Source organism: Eleutherodactylus coqui, chromosome 6 (genome assembly GCF_035609145.1).
Source record: "Eleutherodactylus coqui strain aEleCoq1 chromosome 6, aEleCoq1.hap1, whole genome shotgun sequence".
Lineage (NCBI taxonomy): Eukaryota > Metazoa > Chordata > Amphibia > Anura > Eleutherodactylidae > Eleutherodactylus > Eleutherodactylus coqui.
The window spans coordinates 203,104,471-203,125,014 of record NC_089842.1 but is presented as its reverse complement, the minus strand read 5'-3'; the positions used below and the strand labels follow the sequence as shown (position 1 = coordinate 203,125,014).

Genomic DNA, 20,544 nt, shown 5'->3' with positions numbered 1-20,544 from the left:
GTGGCAGCAGTATAGGCAGACCCTAGTAACATCCTTGTGGCAGCAGTATAGGCAGACCCCTGTAACATCCTTGTGGCAGAAGTATAGGCATACCCCTGTAACATTTACATGGCAGCAGTATAGACAGACCCCAGGAACATTTAAGTGGCAGCAGTATAGGCAGACCCTAGTAACATCCTTGTGGCAGCAGTATAGGCAGACCCCTGTAACATCCTTGTGGCAGCAGTATAGGCAGACCCCTGTAACATTTAAGTGGCAGCAGTATAGGCAGACCCCAGTAACATTTAAGTGGCAGCAGTATAGGCAGACCCCAAGAACATTTAAGTGGCAGCAATATAGGCAGACCCCAGTAACATTCTTGTGGCAGCAGTATAGGCAGACCCGAGTAACATCCTTGTGGCAGCAGTATAGGCAGACCCCTGTAACATCCTTGTGGCAGCAGTATAGGCAGACCCCAGTAACATCCTTGTGGCAGCAGTATAGGCAGACCCCAGTAACATCCTTGTGGCAGCAGTATAGGCAGACCCCTGTAACATTTAAGTTGCAGCAGTATAGGCAGACCCCAGTAACATCCTTGTGGCAGCAGTATAAGCAAACCCCAGTAACATCCTTGTGGCAGCAGTATAGGCAGACCCCTGTAACATTAACGTGGCAGCAGTATAGGCAGACCCCAGGAACATTTAAGTGGTAGCAGTATAGGCAGACCCCAGTCACAGCCTTGTGGCAGCAGTGTAGGCAGACCCCAGTAACATCCTTGTGGCAGCAGTATAGGCAGACCCCAGTAACATTAACATGGCAGCAGTATAGGCAGACCCCAGTAACATTAACATGGCAGCAGTATAGGCAGACCCTGGTAACATCCTTGTGGCAGCAGTATAGGCAGACCCCTGTAACATTTAAGTTGCAGCAGTATAGGCAGACCCCAGTAACATCCTTGTGGCAGCAGTATAGGCAGACCCCAGTAACATCCTTGTGGCAGCAGTATAGGCAGACCCCAGTAACATCCTTGTGGCAGCAGTATAGGCAGACCCCTGTAACATTAACGTGGCAGTATAGGCAGACCCCTGTAACATTTAAGTGGTAGCAGTATAGGCAGACCCCAGTAACATCCTTGTGGCAGCAGTATAGGCAGACCCCAGTAACATCCTTGTGGCAACAGTATAGGCAGACCCCAGTAACATCTTTGTGGCAGCAGTATAGGGAGACCCCTGTGTTTACTGTCAAATAACCTGCAGGAGATTGCAATCCAGAACAACAATAATTTTCATAGTGTGCCCCCAGCTAACCAGCCAAACCCCATACAAGGAACAGCCCCTGTTTGGCCATCATATCCTTTGCAACCTAATTTTCAGGCTCCTGCCTCTTATGACAATAACCCAGCTGCCATGTTTGATCCATCGACCATTTATAATCCATCTGCTTTTAACCCTTATACGTTTTAAAATAAAAATAATTGTACCGTTATGTTCTTAGTGAAGGGCATCTAATCTACAGTGTTAAAAAAAGGAATAATAATAATCCAAAGTTCTTGATTTTAACAGTTGTTTTCCTTTTGCCGGAAGGCACCCATTTAAAATTAACATGTGTACATTTTTAAAGATTGTTTCTATATTTTTGCGTTAGTGTGTTTTTAAAAACTGTTCAATGTTTTTATTGTTTATACGCAGACCCCTCTAACATTTCTGTAGCAGCAGTATAGGCAGACCCCTGTAACATTTACCTAGCAGAGGTATAGACCGACCCCAGTACCATTTTTTTAGGTGCAATATACACAGACCCCATTACCATTTCTGTAGAAGTATAGGCAGACCCCAGTAACATCCTTGTGGCAGCAGTATAGGCAGACCCCTGTAACATTTAAGTGGCAGCACTATAGGCAGACCCCTGTAACATTTAAGTGGCTGCAGTGTGGTAGACCCCTGTAACTTTCTTGTAGCAGAAGTATAGGCAGGCAGACCCCAGTAAAATTTCTGTAGTATAGGGCAACCTCTGAAACATTGGGGTACCATGAGCATAGGTGAAGGCCGGAAAAATTAGTTGGATAAGAGTGTAGGCGTGGGCCCGAAAAATAAGTGTACCAAGAGTACAAGTGTACCTCTGAAAAATGTATCAACCGAGAGGGCAGGTGAAACTCATAAACATTTTTTGAAAGATACAGCTCACTGTTGCTTAATTTGTAGCAGAACCTGTAGGCAGCCCTGTTGAAAAAATTAGTTCATGTTAAAGTATCAATACTTATGAAATTTTGAAAAATTGTAAAAACATTGGTAGATGAGCCTTTTGGGCTGCAGAAAAATTGGCCGTTCAGCGCTATGACATGTTGTTTCTGGAGGAGGAGTAGCAGGAGGAGGACTAATGTCAGAGACAGATTGACAAAGATAAATGCCCCTTTTTTTCCGGTGATAGAGAAGCGTGCTTTTATCTGCGGCTGCAGTGAAAAGAATCTTTAGGTTCCGCTGCTCTCCGCTGGTGGAGAAGATAGGTCTGGGGAAATCCAGGCTTTTGTTCATCTTTATGAGTGTAAGCATGTCGGCACTGGCAGTTGACAGGCGGGTACGCTTGTCCGTGATGATTCCCCCAGCTGCACTAAACACCCTCTCTGACAAGACGCTAGGAGCAGGGCAAGCCAGCACCTCCAGGGCATACAGCGCAAGTTCGTGCCACGTGTCCAGCTTTGACACCCAATAGTTGTATGGAGCTGAGGCATCACGGAGGACGGTGGTACGATCGGCTATGTACTCCCTCACCATCTTTTTACAGTGCTCCCTCCGACTCAGCCTTGACTGGGGAGTGGCGACACAGTCTTGCTGGGGAGCCATAAAGCTGGCAAAGGCCTTGGAGTGTTCCCCTGCCTGCGCTGAACATGCTGCCTGATCTCCGCGCCTCCCCTGCTACTTGGCCCTTTGGAACTGCGCCTTCTGCCGCTAGCGCTGTCAGATGGGAAGTTTACCATTAGTTTGTCCACCAGGGCCCTGTGGTATTGCATCACTCTCATACCCCTTTCCTCTTCGGGAATGAGAGTGGAAAGGTCCTCCTTATACCGTGGGTCGAGAAGGGTGTACACCCAGTAATCCGTAGTGGCTAGAATGAGTCTAACGCGAGGGTCACGAGAAAGGCAGCCTAACATAAAGTCAGCCATGTGTGCCAGGGTACCAGTACGCAACACATCGCTGTCCTCACTAGGAAGATCACTTTCAGGATCCTCCTCCTCCACAGGCCATACACGCTGAACAGATGAGAGGCAAGCAGCATGGGTACCCTCTGCAGTGGGCCCAGCTATCTCTTCCCCCTCCTCCTACTGCTCCTCCCCCTCCTCCAAAACGCACTGAGATATAGACATGAGGGTGCTCTGACTATCAAGCGACATACTCTCTTCCCCCGTTTACTGTTCCGACCGCAAAGTGTCAGCCTTCATGCTTTGCAGCGAACTTCTCAGCAGGCATAGCAGAGGAATGGTGATACTAATGATTGCAGCATCGCCGCTCACGATCTGGGTAGACTCCTCAAAGTTTCCAAGGACCTGCCATCCAGGCCCACTCCTCGGTAAAGAATTGAGGAGGCTGACTCACACTACGCCGCCCATGTTGGAGTTGGTATTCCACTATAGCTCTACGCTGCTCATACAGCCTGGCCAACATGGGCAGCGTAGAATTCCACCGTGTGGGCACAGCAGTCGGTGCTCTGGCAGATTAAACCGATGTTGCAGGGTCCTCAGGGTGGCAGCGCCCGTGGTGGACTTGCGGAAATGTGCGCAGACGCGCCGCACCTTGCCAGATCAGATAAGTGCAGGTAGTTTTTCAGAAACTGCTGAACAACCAGATTAAAGACGTGGGCCAGGCATGGCATGTGTGTGAGGCTGCCGAGCTGCAGAGCCGCCACCAGTTTACGGCCGTTGTCACACACGACCATGCCCGGTTGGAGGCTCAGGGGCGAAAGCCAGAGGTCGGTCTGCTCTGTCAGACCCTGCAACAGTTCGGGGACGGCCTGCTGACGCTTGCCCACCGCTGTGCTGCCGCACCGTGCCACACCGACTGCTGGCGTCGTGCTGCTCACATTTCTTAATTGAGAGGTAGAGGTTGCGTAGGAGGAGGGGCAGGATTTAGAGGAGGTGGCATAGACCGCCGCAGATACCAGAACCGAGGAAGGACCCGCTATTCTGGGTGTGGGTAGGACGTGTGCGGTCCCAGGCTCTGACTCGGTCCCAGCCTCCACCAAATTCACCCAGAATGCCGTCAGGGAGATATAGTGGCCCTGTCCGCCAGTACTTGTCTACATGTCCGTGGTTAAGTGGACCTTTCCAGTAACCGCGTTGGTGAGGGCATGATTAATGTTGCAGGAGACGTGCTGGTGTAGGGCTGGGACGGCACACCGGGAAAAATAGTGGCGACTGGGGACCGAGTAGCGTGGGACCGCCGCCGCCATCATGTTTTTAAAAGCCTCCGTTTCCACAAGCCTGTATAGCAGCATCTCCAGGCTGATCAATTTGGCAATGTGCACGTTTAAAGCTTGAGCGTGCGGGTGCGTGGCGACGTATTTGCGCTTGCGCTAGCGACAGCTGGACGCTGCGCTGAGAGACATTGCTGGATGGGGTCGAGGACAGCGGAGGTGAGGGTGTGGGTGCAGGCCGGGAGGCGCTCGTGCCTGTGTCCTGAGAGGGGGGTTGGATCTGAGTGGCAGGTTGGGGTACAGGGGGAGAGGCAGTGGTGCGACCCGGAGGCGGTGAACGGCCTTCGTCCCACCTTGTGGGCTGCTTGGCCATCATATGCCTGCGCATGCTGGTGGTGGTGAGGCTGGTAGTGGTGGCTCCCCGGCTAATCTTGGTCGAGACACAGGTTGCACACCACTGTTCGTCGGTCGTCCGCACTCTCACTGAAAAACATCCACACCTTTGAACACCTTGGCCGCTACACGGTGGCTTGGCGCGAGGGGAAACAGCTGGGGGATTCTTCGCTCTGGCCCTGCCTCTACCCCTGGCCACCCCACTGCCTCTTCCAACCTGTCCTGCTGCTGCACTTGCCTCCCCCTCTGAAGACCTGTCCTCAGTTGGCTTAGCAAACCACGTGGGGTCAGTCACCTCATCGTCCAGCAGCTCTTCCTCCGAATCCTCTCTGCGCTCCTACCTCGGACTTACTGCCCTTACTACTACCTCACTGATAGACAATTGTGTCTCATCATCATCGTCCTCCTCACCCACTGAAAGCTCTTGAGACAGTTGCCGGAAGTTCCCAGCCTCATCACCCAGACCCCGGGAACTTTCCAAAGGTTGGGCATCGGTCACGACAAACTCCTCAGGTGAGAGAGGAACCATTTTTTCCCAATCAAGGCAGGGGCCCGAGAACAGTTCCTGGGAGTCTGTCTGCTCATCAGAATGTGTCATTTTCATGGAGTGAGGAGGCTGGGAGGAAGGAGGAGCAGCAGCGAGAGGATTCAGAGTTGCAGCAGTGGACGGCGTAGAAGACTAGGTGGTCGATACATTGCTGGATGCATTTTCTGCCATCCATGACAGGACTTGCTCACACTGCTCTGTTTGTAATAAAGGTCTACCACTTGGACCCAAAAATTGTGATATGAAGCTGGGGACCCCAGAAACTTGCCTCTCTCCTAATCCCGCAGCAGCCGGCTGCGATTCACCTGGACCAGGAACTTGGCCTGTGCCCACACCCTCACTTGGACCTCTGCGTCCTCGCCCGCGTCCACATCCTCTAGCCCTACCCCTACCCCTCAGCATGGTGGATTACGAATACAGCAGACACAGAGCGGTGTAAATAATTATGGAATTATTGGCGTACAGTTGGAGGCTGACAGCGGTATTGTAACGCTAACTCCAGGCAGAAACAAAGAATACAGAAGGCTGCAAACAGGCCTAGCCGTGCAATAGTGATGCACTACAACTCCCACCAGACAACCGGTAAAATGCACATTGTCAAGGGAGCAGTAAGGAGCTTTTTTAAAAATTTTTTGAAAAAGAATACAAGCTATATAGCGTGTATATGACTTTCCCTCTATCAGTGGCTGTCGCCGTACACTGTGCGTGAAGTTGACAGCAGACAGAGCGGTGTAAATAATTATGGAATTATTTGCGTACAGTTGGAGGCTGACAGCGGTAATGTAACGCAAACTGCAGCTAGAGAAAAATAATACGGAAGGCTGGAAAAAGGTCTGGCTCTGCAATAGTGATGCACTACAACTCCCAGCAGCCACACAGTAAAATGCACACGGTCACAGGTAGCCCTAAGAAGGACCGTTGCGGTTCTTGTAGACAGGATTCTACACTACCACTGTTCCTGTCTCACCAGCACTGTCCCTATACTCTGTATAATAGACTGCAGACTGAGAACGCTATAGCTGTAATAGCCTGCACAGCCCGAGATGAAAAAAAAAATTTTTGGTGCAAAACTGCTCCCAGCAGCCACAACAGTAATGCACACGGTCAGATGTGGCCCTAAGAAGGACCGTTGGGCTTCTTGAAGATGCTAACGCTATCCCTGAATGAGCAACAGCACCTTCCCTAATCTCTGCCAGTGTGTGTCTGAGGCGAGCCGCGGGCGGGACCGCTGTAAATACTCGGCAGTCACTTGATCTCCCCAGCCACTCACTGCAGGCTGGTGCGATAGGGCTGGAACGTCACAGGAGGAAGTTGTAATGCCTTCCCTGCATGTCTATTGGCTAGAAAATGGCGCTAAACATGCAGGGAAGGAAATGGCATTGACTCGAGTACCGCGTGGTGCTCGTCTCGAGTAACGAGCATCTCGAGTACCCTAATACTCGAACGAGCATCAAGCTCGGACGAGTATGCTCGCTCATCTCTAGTAAATACACTATGCAAAATACGCTCGTATTAACAAGCCCTTACTATACAGTATTTCCATTACAATTGGCCTTTTGAAGGCAGCTATAAGGCTGACGTGGCCTTAGGTGAAAATCAGTTTGACCCCCTTGAATGCATGGTCACCTACAATATTGGCATTGTACAGAAAGGGTGACCTGCTGCAGGGGAAAAATGTATTCAATTGTGGCTATGCCTGGTGATGTCGGTTGACAACCCAGAGTTTCATAAGTGGGACCTGTAGTGAGGTATCCTTTTATTTATCGGATAAGGTGTGCAACAACCCATATGATCACCATTACATCTTGTAGAGAAGAGGTCACCCAGTATCTAAGATTCCAGGCAAGCACAATTATGAAGTTTTTTTTTTCTTGTGCTCCCCTTTGATGGCATAACTATGCTAATTTGGGAATGGCTATGGTCGTGTATCACCACTGAGACCCCCACTTATCTCAAGAAGAGGGGTCCCATGTCCCCTTCTCCTCCTCACTGCAGGTTCCTTGCAACCCCCGCAGCGAGGAGGAGAATAGACCTGTGTTCGCAGTGTTGTTACATTCAATTTCAAAAGGGACAACCGAAGATAGCGCCTTTGAAATAAATGGAGCTGTAGGAGGGTGCAGCGAGCCCACAGTGATGAGAAGAGGATGATACGGGACCCCTGTTCTCAGGATCGCTGAGGGTCTCAGTAGTGAAACCCCCACAGATCAGACTTGTATTACCTATGTATAGGATATGTTATAAAAGTCAATTGTGGTACAACCCCTTTAAAGGAATTATTCCACCCAAAATACTATAGGATTGCTGAGGGTCCGACTGCTGGAACCAAGTGGTTAAGGGAGGAATTGTTGGGATAGTCATTTACTTTTTCAATGTTCAATATTACTTTAAATATTCAGTTAGTTATTCTGTTAGATGACGCAAAATATAATTTTGCATTTGGAGACATTTAACAATCTTATTGGCTGGCCTGCACTAAAGCAGGAATCACTATATGTACAAGAGGATCGGTGCAGTGGGACAGAGCAACTGATCATGTGACTATGAGAAGGGGAAACTTTGGGTAGATGTTCTAAGAGAGAATCAAAAGATCATCATCATAACAGGCATGTAGCAGCAATATCTAGACACAAGAGCAGGGTTTATACAAGATTCCAATTGAAAAATAATGTATTGTGTGACCTCACAGAATATTTATTCATGGAATATCCCCTTTAAGAGACTAAGTGGTATTGGCAGGTAAGACTCCATTGTGTACAAAAAAATGAACACAGATTTATTTTAAGATTAAAATATTAATTAGCATACTGTAAAAATCTTGGCATGACGGTTTCTGCGTAAATCTATTAATGAATGGATTACGTATGGAAACATTTTAACCTTTTTTTTTATAACTTTAAACTCATGTCACAAGAAGCACATTTATGTCTTGTAAGACCTCAAAATTAAATTCCATAAGTTACAGATTTGTCATTCAGTCTATAACTGTAATGAGAAAAAAACAAACAAACAAATGGCACTTTCAAAAGGTAAAATGACACATCTTGTAAAAAGAAAGGCATCAGCAATGATACATTATTTCAAGTGTACAAAGTTTTTGAATCCTATCTGTAACTTCAGGGAAATTAAACACTAAACAAGATCTGTCCAAATGTCCCTTTAACAACTTACGTTCCCATTTCAGTCGGCGACACCAGTCACTTAGATTCCAAATAATCATAAAAACAAAATCAAAATCTACACAATTTAAAAGGGAATTGAAGGAATGACTGGTTAACAAAAATTGACCAAAGGGTAACAAAGTCTTTAGATTTGAATGCTTATACAAAGCATGGAATCCTTGAAAAGATGCAAAGAGCTGCAAAAGTTTTTACTTTTTCAAACTGTAAAAGTCAAGTATAATTCTGAGAAGAAACTTCCAGTAGAAATTAGTCCTCAATAACAATTGGTTCATCGTTGACAGGGTGTCGCATTGGAAGTCCCGCTTGAGACTGGCAGATGACTATGTGTCTGTAAGGCCGTCTGGCAGCTCGCTTGGTTTCAGAGGATGAGAGCAGTTTACGAGCTTTCCTGAAATAGAAATAAAGTAGCATATTGAAAACGATGTCCTCAGCCTTTACACATTAGGTTAAATCACACTTTAACATGATAAATTTTAATCATTTTGGTTTGTTGGTTATGTGGTGGGCCTATACACTCAGCTAATCGCTAGGATTCGAGTTAATGGCCTATTGTCAAAGGCATTTACCATAAACAACGGCGCATGACAAGCACGTCCCGGCACACGAAAAGGAGAACCTGGAGATCAATCTTAGTAAAAATCCCAATATCTTGGTTTTAAGGACTGGCAGAATCACCACAAATTTGCACTCTATGCAATGACTTACTATTTTATGTTTCATCCCCTTATATACTCTCAGACTTGCTAGAATTCAACCGTTTTGGCTTTCTGAGTAATTTTGAAGTGAATCTTTCCAAGACTTTGGGTCCTTTTAGACGAGCCAATTTATTGTTTGAACTAGCGAATTACGTCATTCCTAGCTTGCTCGCTCATGCAGCCTCTTAAGTCAAATAGATACATAGTTGGTTCCTTCCAATGAGAAATCGTGCAGTTTTTCCACATTCGCTGTATAAGTTAATAAGAAGGACTGAATGAGCGCTGTTTAAACCGAACGATGAGTGAACGAGCCAAGGATTATTTTTATGCCTGCATGAAATGGACGAGCAAAAAGCGAACGGCTACACTGTGCAACACAATTTTTGTAACCGATACGCAGATAGGTGGCTTATAGTAACTTTAGTGGGCTGAATTCAAATATGATATCAGTTTTTTTCTGTCACGTAGGGTTTTCTTCAACTATGGGGAATAATGTAATCCAATTGCCGTTGTAGTGTTATTTTTTGAAATATGCCTATACAATTAATCCAGTAGGCTCGCCATTAATATTGCTTAATAAAAATAACAAAAGTGATTGTGTAACTATTTCGCAATCTCTGTTACACACCGTGTGCTGACTGAACACTATAAGGGTAGGTTTATGTAACATATAGGGTATGTTTCCCACGTGGCGCAAATGCTGCGGATCATCCACCAGTAAGTTGTAATTAATGAACTGTGTTTTTACAGGTCACTGGTTAGATTAAATTAAAGACTCAAAGTCATAAAACAAAAAAAGATATTTGGTATCGCTACATCCAGAAAAGACCGATCTATCAAAGTAACACATTATTTACCCAGCATGGTGAATGTTGTTAGAAAAAAAAAATTAGGAACACCAGGAATTCGCTTCAGTTGGTCATTCTGTCTCCAATAAAAAATGCAATACGGGGACGTGGCCTGGCCATGGCGGAGAGCAGCAGCAGACACTGAGTGCTCCTGACACCGGAGGCGCTGATAGCCTGCAGCACGGCTACATACCTCACCAGAGGAGCCAAGATGGGCAGCAGCAAGAAAGGCAAACCCCAGCGGCGCCTGATCACCCACTCTCGGACTCCCACGGGCCGGGGCTTGGAAGCTTTCATGCTTGGAGGGCAGCAGAGGGAGTCTCAAGATGGCGCCAGCGGCAGAGCAGAGGAGGAGCCGAAGAACGGCGCGAACCCGCACAGCAGCCGACGGAGAAAGGGGCTTCCTCCCTCTCCTCCACAGCGTCTGCGCACCCTCATAGCGGCACCCGGGGCACAAAGATGGACTGCTATCCCTGGACCCAGAGGGAACAGCTGAACTTCAGGTTGGGTCACCGACTACCACCTCCACAATGCAGCAGCCCCCACAGGCACATGTGGCCACACAAAATGGTGATCATACCCCACAGCGGCCCCCCTCACAAACTACCACCTCCACAACGCAACAGCCCCTGCTGGCACATGAGGCCACACAGGATGGCAGTCTTACCCCACTGCGGGCCCTCCTGCAATCTACCACCACCATAAGGCAGCAGCCCTCACTGGCGCATGCGGCTACACAAAATAGCGGCTTCACCTCACAGTGGCCCCCCTAACAAGGGACTGACTGCAATATCTCTGACAGTGAGCCTGCAGACAGAGACAAGTCCTCCAACAGCATAAGAGGTTCGGGGCCCGAACAGGGGACCATAAATACTGATGGTAGCAGCAGGAAAGTGGACCGTCAACCCCAGCCAGGACCGCAATTTAACATAGGCCTTAGAGGATGGCCTCAACAACCCCCCAAGGTAACAGAGCCAAAGCCGCTAACCGCGCCTTGACCCCTAGTATAGGAGTCTTAACCAACAATCCAGATGCAGACTCGAACTGTAGATATGTCACATCCACTCATGCAGAATGAACCCGACCGCAATAGAGAATGGAGGTGCAGCGACACCACAGAATGCAAAGAACACTGTAGACAATCTGTATGCCAACAACTTATCGCCTCCACAACAAGGGGGACACGACTATACGATATCGGAATTCCGAGAACTACGAGCACAGCTTCAATCCATTCCTACTAGAATTTCCTAGCCGATCACGCCATCGACACAACCTCTAAACCTGTACAATGGGAGGCGCTTAAGTGCGTACTGAGCCGGATTATTATCAAACATGGGAAGCGCCTGAAACGGGAAAAAGCAGTGAAAGTCATTTCCTTACCAGATAAAATAACGAACCTAGAGAGTGGGTTCCGTCGCTCTAGAAACGCATCCACTCAAAACGAACTAATGAACACAAGAGAGGAGTTGAAGTTCCTTCTGGACCAGAAATACCTGCGATTTAGGGATAGACTGAAACATTACTCCTACGAACACGCCAATAAATGCGGTCGATCGCTGGTGCGCTTCCTTCGTAATCAAACGAACTCCACACATGTTCCCTATATAACAGATGTCAAAAAAACATGATCCCAGGGAAATCACAAAAGCCTTCAGGTCTTATTACCAAGACCTCTATAACATACAAGGACAGCTGGCTGACATGACTCCCACTGGTCGGAAGGCCAAAATAGAAGCCTATATGCAAAAAACGGCCCTACCGGGCATTTCAAGGGAGGCAAAGGAAGCCCTGGATGCTGAATTTATGACAGAAGAAATTAGCGACGCCATTAAGGCCTCTCCGTCCGGAAAGGACTCAGGCCCAGACGGGTTTACTCCCCGATTCTTTAAGCAATACAGGGAGACCCTTACCCCAATACTACTCGAGGCGTTCAACCAGGTTTCCTCTTCAGCCCCTTTCCCCCCTCAATCACTCATGGCACACATCACAGTGCTTCCCAAACCAGGTAAAGACATCGGAGCGTGCTCCAGTTATCGCCCAATTTCACCCCGCAATCTTTACATTAAACTATTTTCCAAAGTGCTAGCGGGTAGATTGGCCCCCTTACTCCCCTCTCAAATACACAACGACCAGGTGGGATTCATAAAAGGGCGGGAGGCGAGGGATAACACTAACAAGACCCTCCTCCTGATAAGTCAGGCCCATCGCATACCACAGCCATTCTGCCTCCTTTCAATAGACGCTGAGAAGGCCTTCGATCGTGTCAATTGGGAATTCTTAAGTGCCTCGCTGTCACATTTGGGCTTGGGACCGAAATTCCTAAACTGGATCTTGGCGCTATATGGTAATCCATCAGTGCAGGTCCGTGTAAATGGCCTACTGTCTCACCCAGTTCATATCAGAAACGGGACGAGACAGGGATGCCCCGTCCCCCCTCTTGTACGCCATCGTAATGGAACACTTGGCTGTGGCACTACGGAACAACCCAAACGTGCGCGGTCTACAGGTTGGGAATCAGGTCTGTAAGACGGCCCTCTATGCAGACGACCTCCTCCTATTCGTATCGCAGTTGTGCACTACATTTCCAGCAATCCTACAAGAATTTGCCCAATTCGGCCATTTAAGTGATTTCACAGCGAAGTAGCTCATCTAGCAGACCAGTTTAACTTTAAATGGCGCTCAACCTCCATCCGATACTTAGGGGTCCAACTAGCAGCAGATACCTCGGCGCTATACAATCTTAACTACATCCCTCTACTAGAAAAAGTGACGAAAGACCTAAAGGGATACGCCACTAAACAACTAAGCTGGTTCGGGCGGATAAACGTTTTGATAATGGACGTGACCCCCAAAGTTCCTATACCTATTCCAGACGTTGCCAATTAGGCTGCCAGCCCAGTACTTCAAACAGATACATCAAGTATTCCGCAGATTTGTGTGGGGAACGAGATGTAGTTGTATTAGTTACAGAACTATGTTGCGCCCTAAATCCAGGGGAGGAGTGGGTCTTCCAGACCTCAAAGCATACTACTCAGCAGCGGTTCTCACCAGGCTGATAGACTGGCATCACCACGCAGCCCCAAAACAGTGGGTTGGTATGGAAGCGGCACTGATTTGGCCCCATCTGCGCTTACTACCCTGGATAAAAAAGGAAGTCAGGCCCAAGACTCTGCCACACACCCAAATGACACTAAACTGTATAGAAATGTAAGATAGACGGACGGCCAAGGGAGACGTGACACTTCGCAAAGGAGCATTGACTCCGATATTCCACAACCCCGCATTCCCACCGGGATGCGAGAGACGGAGCTTCTTGGAATGAAGAGCAGAGGAGGACATCAGGTGCTGTCAGATCATGGGGACTGGAGGCCTCCCGTCCTTTAATGACCTTCAGATATCCCGTCCCGACCAGAAACTACTTTGAATGGAATACCTGCAGTTGGCCTCGTTTTGGAGAACCCAATTAGACTTGCGCACATACGGAAGCCCTCCTGAGCCTATTGAGGAGCTATTTCTGAGATCCGAGCGTCCGGTTCGGGTCCTTTCCCGACTCTATAGAATCATCCTAGATAGGCTAACACCGGGCCTGCCGAGCTATACAGGGAGTTGAGAGAGGGAGCTGTCGGAAAGCTTGCAGGACTCCGATTGGGAAAGGGCCTTCACATTCGCACATAAATTACCCCTAGCCTGCGCAGCGCAGGAGAAAGATTTTAAGCTCCTTTCAAGGTGGTACAGATGCCCAGACACAATTCATCGCATCTTTCCCTCGACCCCCGAGGAGTTCTGGAGATGTGGCTCCGGGCGTTGTACTACACATCTGGTGGGGTTGTTAACTTGTCAAACCCTTTTGGAGCAAAGTCTTTGAACTCTACGAAGATGCATCGCACTCCACTGTGGAGGCCACCCCGCAGATGGCGCTGCTGTCGATCATCCTCGGTCCATTCGCACCTATCAAAAAAGGGCTGTTGCGTCACTTTCTCACTGCAGCAAGAGCGGTTATCCCATGCCACTGGCGTAGTACTTTAACCCCTCCCATCCTGGAGTTTGTTCAGGAACTGAACCAACTGATGTATATAGAGGAGATGGGAGACGAGGGAGCCGAAGGACCGAGACACTGCGTCCAAGTTTGCGCACTATGGAATGCGTACCGTGACTCACCACAGTTTCAATTAACGGTAGGATGGTGATGGGGCATGACCCAGGAAGAAAGGCGTAATGACTCGAGGGATACGACTGGAGCCAGCTGGGGCACTCGAGGTGAGTCTTGGTGGGCTCGCCCCTCCTCCTGTCCTCGCACAACCCAACCTCCCTAAAACTTTCTTCCCCCTTCCCCTCTTCTCTTTCCTTTGTCTCCTATTCTATCCCCCTTAGTTATGCTTTGTTTCTTTTTGTTTATTCAATATTGGGCATTATCACAAAGACAGGCACAATCAGCTTTGAATTGAGTTATTCAAACAAGACATGTGACCATATTAGACACGATGACATGTTGTCATAGTGGGCCGCACCTAGGGAGCCACAAAAGAGAAAAGCAGATGTTGAGTTGGTTTGTTGAATCCTGTTGCACTAGTCTCTTTCTATCAATCTCTGCCTTAGCCCAGAGAGGCGTGATACAAATAATTGCCTTATTCTCTTTATTTGTACTATGTTTTGTACGTGTGTTAAAATATGCAAAATCCTAATAAAAACATAAAAAAATGCAATACAAAGCAATCAAAAAGTCGTATGTATTCCAAAATGGAACTAACGCAAACTACAGGACGTCCCGCAAGAAATGAGCCCTTGCACAACTATGTGTATGGAAAAATAAAAAAGTTCTTGTGCTGCAGAAAATATTTAAAAAAATGTAAATGTCTTTGAAAAAAATTAGTGGTACATTAAAAAAAATACTACATAAGTTTGGTATCGTAGTAATCATACTGACCTATAGAATAAAGTTATCATGTCATTTTTCTTGTAGTTTGTGGGCCACAGAAACAAGACGCACTTGTTACTCCACTTAAAACTTTAAAAAAGTTTTTCAGTACATTATATGGCACATTAAATAGTACCATTGAAAAATACAACTCAAAAAACAAGCCCTCATACAGTGACATTGATGGATAAATAAAGGAGTTATGATTTAAAAAAAAAAAAAAAGCTTGGTCACTAAGGGGTTAAATAACTTGAAAATGAGACGTGCTGCTATTATTCAGTTTTACCAGTGTATTTTAATTTTACAGAAACATATCAATTAGTTTCGTTTATGAAAAATTTTTAAAAAATTTGTTGCAGTGTTATTGTTCGTAGTTCCATTGTTGGCCTGTGTTTAGATTTAACGATTATCGTTCACTTTTGCTCATTTGAACAACTTTTGAACGATATTATTGTCTAAAAGTAGCTTAAGACATTGATCACATTGGATAATTCAGAGGTCAGGGCTCTTCAATTTTCAAGATCAAAGCATTTTGTATCTAAAGATTAGGATTCCTGTACGACATGTGCTACATCAACCTGCAGAGGATGACACTTGATGATGTGAAAAAATATAGGCGTCAGTCTATCCGTGGTTTGGCCATAAGAATGTGGTCAAAACGGACATTTTACCACAATTTTTATGACTCTTTCACATGATCACCATGTGCGTTGCTGGCAGTTATTTTCAGGTAATACAAAGAGTGGTCAATATATTGATATGGGGTCCAATGTCAGCCTAGGTTGGCAAAAAGATTATCACTAAGACTAAAACTTCAGGTGGTATTGGCTTACCAGACTTCAATCTTTATCATGAAGCAGCTATCCTGGCACAAATACTTTATTGGTCACAGAATAGTGCTGACAAAGTTTGGATACAAATAGGGAACATTTTATCCCCTGTTGATCTTGTGCTGGCCCCTTGGATTATGCCGAAGGATAGACCTTCTAGTGACTCTTGGCCTCTCCTGGTTTCCCATATGATGGTGGCCTGGGATGTTTGGATGGCTAAATAAGAGAATTCCGCCAGACCTAGGCCAAAGACTCCTATCCTCCAAAATCCAGCTTTTGTTTCAGGGTATACAAGAACCAAGTTTCTAATATGGGACAGATCAGATCGGCCTAGATTTATACAGACATTAGTAGATGGGAAAAAGGAAGGCCTCTTTCGATCACCTAAAGGTTTTATGGGAAAGATCACTCCTCTCTTGGTTGAAATATAAGCAACTACATTTGTTCTTTTGTTACTACCCTATTGGTCAGCATGTCTCGGATGCCTCTCCCATCTCAATTTGACAAGATGTTTCTCCTTTCCACTAACATGATGATGAGATTGTCTTTCATGTATGGTCTATTACTTGACATCAGTAATCCTGATAGAGCTCCCTGTTTCGGTAAATGGGATGATGATTAAGAGTGGTCCTTGACCAAGAAGCAGTTTTAAAAGCTTGCCTATTTTGCCATGGCTAGAGAGAAAAACTTCAAAATTCTAGCTAGATGGTATTGTTTCCCTCTGGATGTTCACAGTATGTACTAAAATGCTTTGGAGATTTGCAGGAGATCTGGGAAGGAAAGAGGCTTCATATCTGGTGGAGTTACCTAACCATTAAGGTGTTTTGGCAGAAACCTTATTTATTTATAGCACCTTTACAGGGAAACAGATCCCAAATAATTCCCAGATGACTTTACTCTCTATCCTATCAGGTGCCTTGGCGGTAGTTAAGAACGGTCTCCTATGACACCTTTTGGAATACACCAGATTAGTTATACCCAGACTTTGGAAGACAACTAAAATGCCCTTTCCTTGTGAATGGCTTTCCGAATTTAATTCCATATTATGTATGGAAGAACTAAAGCTGAAAGACAGGAGCGCCTAAATGGTTTCCTTCCATTGGTGCGCATGGAAGAATTTTGAGGAAGCTCCAAGTCTCTTGGCATTGATGGGGTTGCAGACTTTTCTCTCTCCATTTTTTTTCTCTTCTCTTACTTCCGCTTCTTTCTAGCTTTTCTTCCTGCTCTTCTTCTTATGTTGCCTATGGCATTTGCACTTTTTTGGCATGCTTAACACTGCATTTTTACTTATACAAGTTAAGATTTGTTTAACCCCTTCTAGCTTCAGGGCGTAAGTTTACGTCCTGGCAGCGGGGAAATTCCTGCAACCGGGGCGTAAACTTACGTCCTGGGGATAGCGCAAGATCATAAGCGATCTCGCGCTATCCGGCAGCGGGTGCCGGCTGTCAGTGATAGCCGGCCTCCCGCTGTTAATCCCTTCCCTGCCGCTTATCTATGTAGATCGCGGCATGGGAAGGGTTCACAGAGGGAGCGTGCTCCCTCTGTGAAGTTGCCAGGCTCTTGCGATATATAATCGCAGAGAGCTTGGCTGGTTGCCATGGCAACAGGACGCTAGATACTAGCATGCTGTATTGCCAGTGCCTGTGATCGCCGTAAGAAGTGATAAGGCATTGCAGGACAGTAGTCACAACGATCATCAGTGCTGTGGTGGAAGTCCCCCAGAGGGACACAAATAGTGTAAAAAAAAAGACAGACAATAGAAATGTACAAAAAAGAAAAATGCAAAAAAATGTGAAAATCCGCCTTTTTTGTGCTTTTTCTCATATTAGCATAAAAAAAAGGTAAAAACAAATTAAAATACCACATATTTGGTATCGTCGCGTCCGTAACGACGTGTACAATAAGTTGCACATGCTTTTTATTCTGCACGGAAAAAAAGCGTGAAAGAAACTGAGCCAAAATGCTAATTTTTTGCATATTGCCTCCCTTAAAACGCAATAAAAGTCATTAAAAAAGACGTATGTACCATTAAAACTACAACTCGTCTTGCAAAAAATAAGCTCTCACAGAGCTCCGTACATAGAAAAATAAAAAAGTTACAGGACTTTGAATGCAGCAATTTAGAAAAAAAAAATGAATTTCCAAAAAAGGGGTTTTATTGCAGAAAAGTGGAAAAATCTTTAAAAAAAAATATAAGAATTTTGGTATCATTGTAATTGTACCGGCCCGCAGAAAAAATGGATTGTGTCATTTATTCTGCATGATTAACGCTGTAAAAAAAAAAAAAAAATCTATGGCAGAATTGATGCTTTTTCTCTCCCTGTTATCATAAAAAAAAAGTTTTACAATATAGTCTATGTACCCAAAAATGGCACCATCAAAAACTACAGTTCACCACGCAAAAAAACAAGCCCTTATAGGGCAGAGTCAACAGAAAAGTTAAAAAGGTATGGCTTTTCAAAAATGGAGATGAAAATCCGCCAAAAATCGTTGCCTCCTTAAGCCCAAAATAGGCCATGTCCTTAAGAGGTTAAATGCCAGCTCTACATTGTAGTCTGGATTGATTTTTATTGACCCCAGGCTATCAAAGATTCACTGAGTACTAATATGGTTTCATTGGTCAATAATTGCTGTATTGTCATAATGTCACCGTTGTATGGTTAACCTAATTGTTTTTGATGTCTATTTTCTGTCAGGCATATCATACAAGTTGTACATACAACCGTTTTGCTTGCTTTCTATTCATGCTATAACGTAAAAACTGATTACAAATAAAACAGTGTCAAAGCAACACTAGATGACAAAAACAGAAGGATCAGCCTGATACGTGACCATCCTACCTCAAACTCCCCTGTAATTAAGTATATCAATCCCTAAGGCCAATCTGACGTACGCAGTTTTTTAGTGTTTAGTGCGGCGGCTAAAGCTCTGTGCTAAACGCTTTACAATGCCACCATTTCAATGGGGCTTCTCAGTTGAGCGTTCGAAAGCCACGATTTTCGAACACTGTCTGGTCTATTTTAGTGCTTTTCAGTGCGTTTTAACACACTTCATCACCCATTATAATGATGGAATGCATTTAAAAACGCAGTGAAATGCTTTTGGTAGGTTCCCTTAATGCGTTTTTGAATGGTGTTTTCAGTGTAAACCAATAACAGCGGTAGATTAATGTAGCATCTTATCTTTCCAACAATATTTTTGCTATGATCTGAGAATTTAAAAAAGTAAAATCAGGCAGAGAGGTCCGGTGGGCAGGCTGGACCTTCTCTGGTAGTTGCATGTAAATTCAAAAATCCTGACCCTCTAGCCTTTTTGGACATCAACCACACATTGCTGTGAAATCCTGTGCCTGCGAAATTGGCGCATGCGCAGATAACCTCCACCATTCTGCCCACTGAACAGTTTATCTGTGCATGTACCGGTATCTGACCTCACGGTGCAGGCGCGAGAATTCGCGGGGATGTGTGTATGATGCTTATAACGTCACCAAAGTCAAAGGAGACTAGAAGAGCAGGCTTTTTGGCTTTACTTGCAGTTACAGGGGAGAAAAAGCTTTAAAAAAAAACCTAAACATATTTGGTTTTGTCGCATCCATTAAAGTCCAATGTATTAAAAGAACGCATTATTTATAGCATATGAAGAACATCATCAGAAAAAAATTAAACACGGCCAGAATTGCACTTTTTTAGTCACCTTGTCTTCCAAGGACAAAAAGGTGATAAAAAGCGTTTACAAATTCGTATGTATTCTAAGATGGTACCAAAAGAAACCACAAGTCATCTAACAAAAAAGTAGCCCACACACCACTATTTAGGCAGCAGAAAACCTTTTCTTTTAAGATTTTTTTTTAAAAGTAGTACAGCAAAAAAAACCCCAAACCTCTTAAACTGGTATCATAATCGTGCCGACCCACAGAATAAAGTTATCAGGTCATTTTTGCCGCAATGTGTATGCCGTGAAAACAAGACCCACGCTTGTTTTTACGCTTTAACCCCCAAAATTGGCACAATTGAATTTTTTTTCCATTTCACTCCACTTAGAAATGTTTAAACGTTTTTCAATATGTTACATTCTACATTAAACAAACCTTCAGACAGCTACTTTGACAGAAAAATAAGAGTTATGATTTCTTGAAATTGGGGGAGAAAATACCAAAACTTAAAAAACACAAAAAATGGCCATATCAAGGGGTTAAATCTGCTATTTCTACATAATGTGGGGCATACGGGGACAAAGGCTATCAAAGTATGTTGCCATAAACACAGGAGACAGGTAACAATGTCCTCTTCAACCCAAGATACCTTCAGTACCTCATCCTTATAAATTAGTTCTGCCCAGAGTAGCTAAGAAGTCAGGAAGTGATGAATAGGAAAAGCAGTTGTCTGACATTAGAACAAAGGTCTACCTTTTAAACCCCAAAAGGATGTCCTTTTTCATGACCTGATTCTAGTATTGCAATTCAAAGTAATCACTCCCAGATTTCTCCGCCTGCCTGGGCAGATGTGACTTGTAAGCATGAAGCATGTGTAATGCCATGCAGTGCTAGTCTTCTGGTTTGTTTAGGACCCAATGGATGTAAAAATCTAACCAGGGAACTTGAACTAGTAATGCAGTGAGGTGTACATATATACTAGTAATATACAACAAATCATAGAGGAACACTAAAGCTAATATGTCACATTATACACCACAGTGTAGAGCAATAGTCGCTTTTGTTAGCCTGACGGAATGCAAGATGAAAGAAGAAC

At 45.3% G+C, this 20,544-nt stretch overlaps 1 protein-coding gene across 6 annotated transcripts in view; it reads right to left on the bottom strand.

The window, feature by feature from the left end:
• Positions 1-8,016: 8,016 nt before the first annotated feature.
• Positions 8,017-20,544, bottom strand: part of MTA1 (metastasis associated 1) — a 203,744-nt gene continuing 191,216 nt past the window's right edge. For 3 of the 6 annotated variants that reach the window (XM_066608606.1, XM_066608608.1, XM_066608607.1), the window contains exon 20: positions 8,017-8,893. In XM_066608606.1, the coding sequence (XP_066464703.1) occupies positions 8,752-8,893 (142 nt within the window). In that variant the 3' untranslated portion in view covers positions 8,017-8,751. The remainder of the gene's footprint in view (positions 8,894-20,544) is intronic. The other 3 variants (XM_066608610.1, XM_066608613.1, XM_066608612.1) reach the window with 1 other exon arrangement.